The sequence below is a fragment of the Thermobia domestica genome, chromosome 9 (genome assembly GCF_964235325.1).
Source record: "Thermobia domestica chromosome 9, izTheDome1.hap1.1, whole genome shotgun sequence".
Lineage (NCBI taxonomy): Eukaryota > Metazoa > Arthropoda > Insecta > Zygentoma > Lepismatidae > Thermobia > Thermobia domestica.
This window is the reverse complement of record NC_137462.1, coordinates 51,918,238-51,924,877: the sequence shown is the minus strand read 5'-3', so window position 1 is coordinate 51,924,877 and position 6,640 is coordinate 51,918,238. Positions and strand designations below refer to the sequence as shown.

At 36.6% G+C, this 6,640-nt stretch overlaps 1 protein-coding gene across 1 annotated transcript; it reads right to left on the bottom strand.

Annotated features, from left to right (window-relative positions):
- Positions 1–5,882: 5,882 nt before the first annotated feature.
- Positions 5,883–6,338, bottom strand: LOC145660809 (uncharacterized). Its single transcript, XM_081726224.1, has one exon. The coding sequence runs from the start codon at positions 6,336–6,338 to the stop codon at positions 5,883–5,885; it is 456 nt and encodes a 151-aa protein (XP_081582350.1).
- Positions 6,339–6,640: the final 302 nt, after the last annotated feature.

The window sequence follows — 6,640 nt, the reverse complement described above, 5'->3', positions numbered from 1 at the left end:
ACCAATGCAATGCGAAATTTGCTATTTAGTTTGCGTTAATCAGCATAGCAGTTATAATGATTTTTTTGCATTTATTGCAATGGATTTCTGTACGCAGAATTTTACAAAGACTCGTACGTGATGTGGCCCTTCGGGTCTTATTCTATTATTCTTTGCGTAAACGCTACGCAAATTTTGAGTCTTAGTTTGTGATAACAAGCAACACATTTATAATTGTTATAATTAATTTTTGCATATTTATCATTGCGTTATGCCCCCCGAAATTTTTACGAAGGTTATTATGAGATTCCTCTGGTTTCACGAAAAGTTCCTGGCATTTGTGTATCTATATGTGAATCTGTTTATACTGTATTCTCCATTATAAATTTCGTAATTTATCAGTTTTTAGTGAACCTGAGTGTACATTTTTCTAACAAGAAGATTGGGATTCCATGTTTCAACCTCTATAGTAAATAAATGTACCCATTTGATACGCATGAGTAGACGAGATGTGGAGTTTCTGGCGCACACCCATTTTTAAATGAATTTATAAATAAAGTTACATGAACACATTTTACGAAAAAAAATATAGTGTGTGAAATTTTCTACTATTAAATTAGGTCGATTATATAAGATTTTTTGATTATTTTTTTCTATATAAAATTTTTAATTTTGTTATTTTGAACAGATGATTGCACATGATACAAGAATAATGAACATATTGGACAGCCCATAATCGAATATTTAATTTTAAATGGCTTTTATAATCATAGAAGCATTTAAATTTTGTGTAATTAAAAGTATTGATAGTGAAATAATTAATAATCTAATAATTAGAAGTAAGTATGTTGATAGTTGAATATTCCACTAACTTCATTCTCAGTTGGAAATAACGATTATTTAAACTCAGGCCATTAGTCAGTTTAATTCGAACAAACATTCATTAATTTCGAATACCAATTGTGCTTTATCTTGAACAAGGCATTGTAGTTTTCAGTGCTTTTAAAGTGACACATATCCATGGACATTTCAATCGTACCAACCCAATAAAACTCTTACACATTGTGTATTATTATTCAATTAATTCTTAGTACAGCGTTATTCAAAATGATGTGAACGATTACAACTAATTATAACTGTTTTTTTTTTTAATTAATCATCCAAATAGCTTCAAATCTTACAGTTAGATACTAAAACTCTCAAAGTTTTTGTGATAAAAAAAATGAAAATAGTACATCACAAATGTCTTATGTGGGCCCCCTTTGTTACCCTGCATACATCAATTCGGTATTCCAATTCCGCCCAGTCCCCTTTCAACATGTTTGCATCAACAGTTTGCACTGCAGCAGTAATACGCTCTTTCAGTTCATTCACATCTTGGGGTAGAGGAGGTTTGTAGACAATGTCTTTTAGATGTCCCTAAAGATAAAAATCGCAGGGGGTTAAGTCCGGTGATCTTGGTGGCCAACGTAGAAGCTGATGATCATTTTTACCTGACCGCCCAATCCAGTGGTGTGGCAGTCAGTTGTTGAGGAAATTTCTGACATTCTGATGAAAGTGACATGGAGCTTCATCCAACTGATAGATGAAGTTTGCATTGTCATGTTCGAGTTGTGGAATAAGCCACGTAGTAAGCATTTGTAGAAATGTTTGTCCAGTCACAGTTCCTTCGTCAAAGATGTACGGACCATAAACTTTTGAAGATGAAATTGCACAAAACACATTCGTCTTCGGTGAATCACGCACAATTTCACAGATTTGGCGAGGCTTCTCAGTTCCCCCATTGCGAACATTTTGTTTATTCACTCTTCCTGTCACATGGAACGTAGCCTCATCACTGAAACAAAGTTTGCCCCAAAAAATCATAATCAACACTGTACAACTCTTGAAATGACTCACAAAAAGTCTTACGACACGCGTGATCATTAGGTGTTAAGTGTTGTAACAACTGCACTCGGTACGGATACATCTTTAAATGTTTACGCATTACACACCAAACAGTTGTTTGAGGAATTTGAAGCTCTTTGCTAACTCTCCTTGTTGACTTTTGTGGGCTGCGTTGAAAACTGGTTCGAACCCTTTCAACATCTACCTCATAAGTGGATGGCCTACCGAGTGATTTTTCTTTACAAATGCATCCCGTTCTGTTGAATTTGTCATACCACTTACATATGGAGTTCTTTGATGGTGGATCTTTATGAAGTTTTGTGCGGAACTTGCGTTGAACACTAACAACAGACCGACAAACATGAAACTGTAAAACACAAAATGCTCTCTCTGCACCACAGGCAGCCATCTTGGAATTAATCACTCTGCCACCTAGCAGATAAATTTTAAACTACTACGCTCGTTCCAAACAAAACTTGAGGATAATATTGAAAGTATTTCCATAGAGATTTCATTGCTGATAGAGTATTATCACTTATAGAACGTTTCCTTATCGTTCACATCATTTTGAATCACGCTGTATATACCAAAGAATGGAGTAATGAAGCTAATTTCTATTCCTTATTCTTCCATAATCATTGTAGCGAATAGAGGTTTCACTCACGCAGGTTTCACTCCTAAACGTCGCTTCCAACACCTCTGGAGAAAGTATTAAATTCACTTTGTTTTCTTGAAATGTACTATAGTTTTTTCGTAAATTTTTAGGGTTGAATTACTTTTGTAAATTTGTTATAATTTAAACCAATTTTTACTTGAATATAAACTTATTATTCAATTTTTTTTTACGGTTTTAATGAAATTTGTTAAAGCCCATTCTGTAGCAAGACAAACCGATCTACCTAGAACCGATTTGAAACAAGTGAAATTGCTATGGTCAAATATAATAGTGAAATGCAGTCTAAAAGGTGGTCCTAGTGATCTAATTTTTCCAGTGGGAACAACAGTGCCACGGAATACATTACAAAACGGATTACTATCCTTTTTGAAATAAAACTGCGCGGGATGCCACTCAATTCTTAGATTGGACAGGGCATCGCGTCATAGGGCAAAGGTGGGCAACTACTGGAAGAGCCAAACTCTGTCGTAGCACTGGGAATCCTCGGATATGACTCTTATAGAAAATATTTGTCATCATCTACAACAAAAATTGCACAACAGTCATACAGCCCTACAATCATTTACTTGAGGCACTTTCTGAGGAAAGGTACAATCTGTTACAGGATGCCATCGATGGCCTATATTGGATATGCCGCCAGGGACGGCACTAAGGGTGGGCGGGGGTGGGCGACCGCCCACCCGATGAATGGCCTTGCCCACCCAACCGCCCACCCCAACAGAAGTAGAATAATGAAGGTGATATCCTGTACTTCAAAAGCAATAAGTATTACTATTGATTGTAATGCAATAGGTTCTAGGACCGTGTTTAACTCTGCAATGAAAAATGATCTCCTTTACAAACCTAATTACAGATAGGGGAGAATGGGGAAATGGCGGTTACCTAAGCAAAAATCGTTATAATCTAGCTCCTAAAGCACGAAAAGTTTCCGCGATAAGTCGATCCTATAGGTAATTCTGTTTATTTTATTGTGACCAATTTCAAAATACATCTCTTATTTCATTGCCAGGCTAAAAACGAAAATATGAGCATACTGAATTGACCGTTATTTCCCACACGGTTGGATAATGGCAGTCAGGGATTACCCCATGTTTTACACATGAAAAAAAAAAAAAAACTTCAACACCATTAAGATTTCAAATTTATTCATTAATTTTAGAATAGTTGTGTTTCTACAGGGACAGATAATAAACCGCAGTTTTATGTAAAGATTTCAGAAACTACTTATTCATTGAAGTTACATATATTTTTTGTCAACACCTTAATATATTTGAAATATAAATCTATTGGTATTGGCAAAAAAATCATCAAATGAATATATACGTCTGGATCCAGTGGAAGTTCCTTGTTCAACTTCATCATCTCTGGCCTCTGAGTTAGATTACACTTGATGAGCTTTGTTTAGGGGTTGGCTGTCAAGACTTGTTTATTATCGTTTATTTTAATGTCGGGGAGCCCCGGTCACTGACTGCCATTACCCTATCCTTTGACCGGGGCTACCCAAATCCATGTTTTGAGTTAAACACGGTCAACACCAACATACAAACAAATAAATGCGTTAATTTAATGATTGCTTTAGAACTATATAAGCATAGTGTCTACCTAAAAAGTCACTTAATAAAAATATCAAATAGAATAGTACTTACAGTGTAGAATATTTTTCCTAATATTACATCAACATAGCGAGAAATACAACACGCCTTCATTTAATGCCTATCACTCCTACAATGGCGTCGCTCTCAAAATTACTTTATCTGACAGCTGCCAGTAAGGCGCCATCATCTGCTTTTATTTACTACAAGTTTTTCACGCTATATTGAACTAACCGAGGTTATCTCCTGACCGGGGCTACCCCTCTCCCCTACAGCTGAACGCCAATTTACACTGGAATAAGCAGTCTTCACCCTAAAAGTGAACATTTCCTCTCATTTGAGAAAATTAAACCACTTGCACGTCATTATGAATGTGATGTCAATAGTGTACAGTTTTGAAACGTATTGAGGAGGAAAAGCAATGCAAAATTACCTCCGTCTCTCAGTTTACTGAAGTGATGAATCGTTTCAAAATTGATTTTCATGAAATTCACAAATTAGCCGTAATTGCTGTCACCAATCCTGTATCTAGTTCACCACGTGAACGTTCTTTCTCATGTCTTAAACGGGTTAAAACATATCTAAGAAACCGAATGGCAAACTGTCGCCTAAGAGATCTTTGTTTCCTTTCAGTAGAAAGAAAACTTGTAATGAATACTGCTGTAGAGAATGTGGTAAAATTATTCGATGTTGGACATAGCAATCAACGCAATGTACTCCATTAAAGTGCAGGTATAAAAGTTTATTGTAAGCTTGTTCGTACCATGTGATCAGCCCTTCACAGTTTAAAATACATTGTTGTTTCTGTGGATTATGATGAAGTTTTGTTAATTGCTATTTACTTCTTTATCCAATTTATAATTGTTTTATTTTTTTCAACTTGAGTTTCAATTTCAAATATTTCTGTGTAAGGTATGATCAAACAATTATGCTGTCGAATTTCCCTATTCTTTTAGTAACATAGATCTTTGCTGTTGCATATAGAGATCACGTCAAAAAATCTAATGTGCACAAATTAAGGATATACGAGAGAAAATATAAATGATTTATTTTTTGTCTTTTTTTTTTTTGCAATAAATGCTTCAAAGATGAAAATATTTACGATAGCCTATTTTATTCTTGTTTTACTTTACTTACTTATTGTGTATTTTATGATATTAACGAAAGGTAGAGTATTATCTGTTAATCTGTGTTGTTTGAACCAGAGGCGGCCTTAGTAGTATGCGGGGCCCCGGGCGGGGGGGTTCGGTAGGCGAAGCTCCCCCCCCCCGAAGCCAGGAAACAGGTGAAATTTTTGAGTGGGTAAGGGGTTCTTATGGCATGGGGGTCGATATAACTTACGACATTAATGATTCGGAAACATTTTACATGCATGCAAGATCAACAAACTAGAACACATAATAAAACTTACTTACGAAGCGCTGCTTTGACGGCCACAGACGGAAGTCCACTTTTCTGGCTTTTCGCTGTGCAAAATCGTTGATAAGGTCCTCGTAGTCCATTGTTGAAGCAAATTGCTTTTCGATGGACAAAATAGCTAAACCGCACAATCTGCTTTGCGACATTCTTGATCGTAGATAGTTTTTGATAAGTTTCAACTTCGAAAAGCTTCTTTCCGCGCTGGAAACTGTCACAGGAATTGTCAACATAATTCTGTATGCAATAACGATGTTGGGAAATGAATGTCGAATGGGCCAAACGTACTGAAGACACTCTTGGGCGGCATTGATGTTATCAGGAAGCATTTCTCAAAAAATCTTCAAGTCTGCGCACAAGTCAATTCCGTCCAAATCGCGTGAATCTTCTGCGCGTAACATGTTGTCCAAATCCATGCAGCACTTTAACAAATAATTGTCGTTCAATGACCGCAAACCTTTCAAGTTGTATAGAAATCCAAAGATTGAAGCATACTCTTCCAGTTGTTCGAATCTTTTTTCCATTGAGGTAAGTGCTTGATCCACTATCCATAAGAAATATCCTGTTCTGAAGAACTCCTCCGGCGAAGATGTTTCTTCGTCGTTACCCTCATAATCGAATTGTTTTCTCTTGCATCTGACTCTTCGTTCCTTGAATTTCTGAGCTACGTTCATTTCGGACGCAATTTCCTTTGCTGCGATCATAGCATCGGAGAATCCGGTTTCCCGGTACTTTCTCAAGAAAGTAACAAGGCCTTTGATTTGCTGTATTGCCACATCGAGCTGCATGTCAGCTGATTGCAAAGTTTTGCTGACAACATTCACAGCAAATAAAATGTCATACCATATGATTAAGCTCAGAATAAACTCGAAGCTTTCGAGCTCATAATTTGCAAGACATTCGGCTTTACTTTTTACTAGCGGATCATTGGCGATATCTGCGACAGTCAACAGTGCCTCTCTGACTTCTTTCGCAGCGCTTTCACACTTTCCAGGCAGCACTCCAACCGCGTTTCTGAAAGTGAATTTGTAGTCATGAAAGGCACGGTTTCTTCCAAAATTTTCCACCTTTCAGCCGAGGCAGCAAAGCA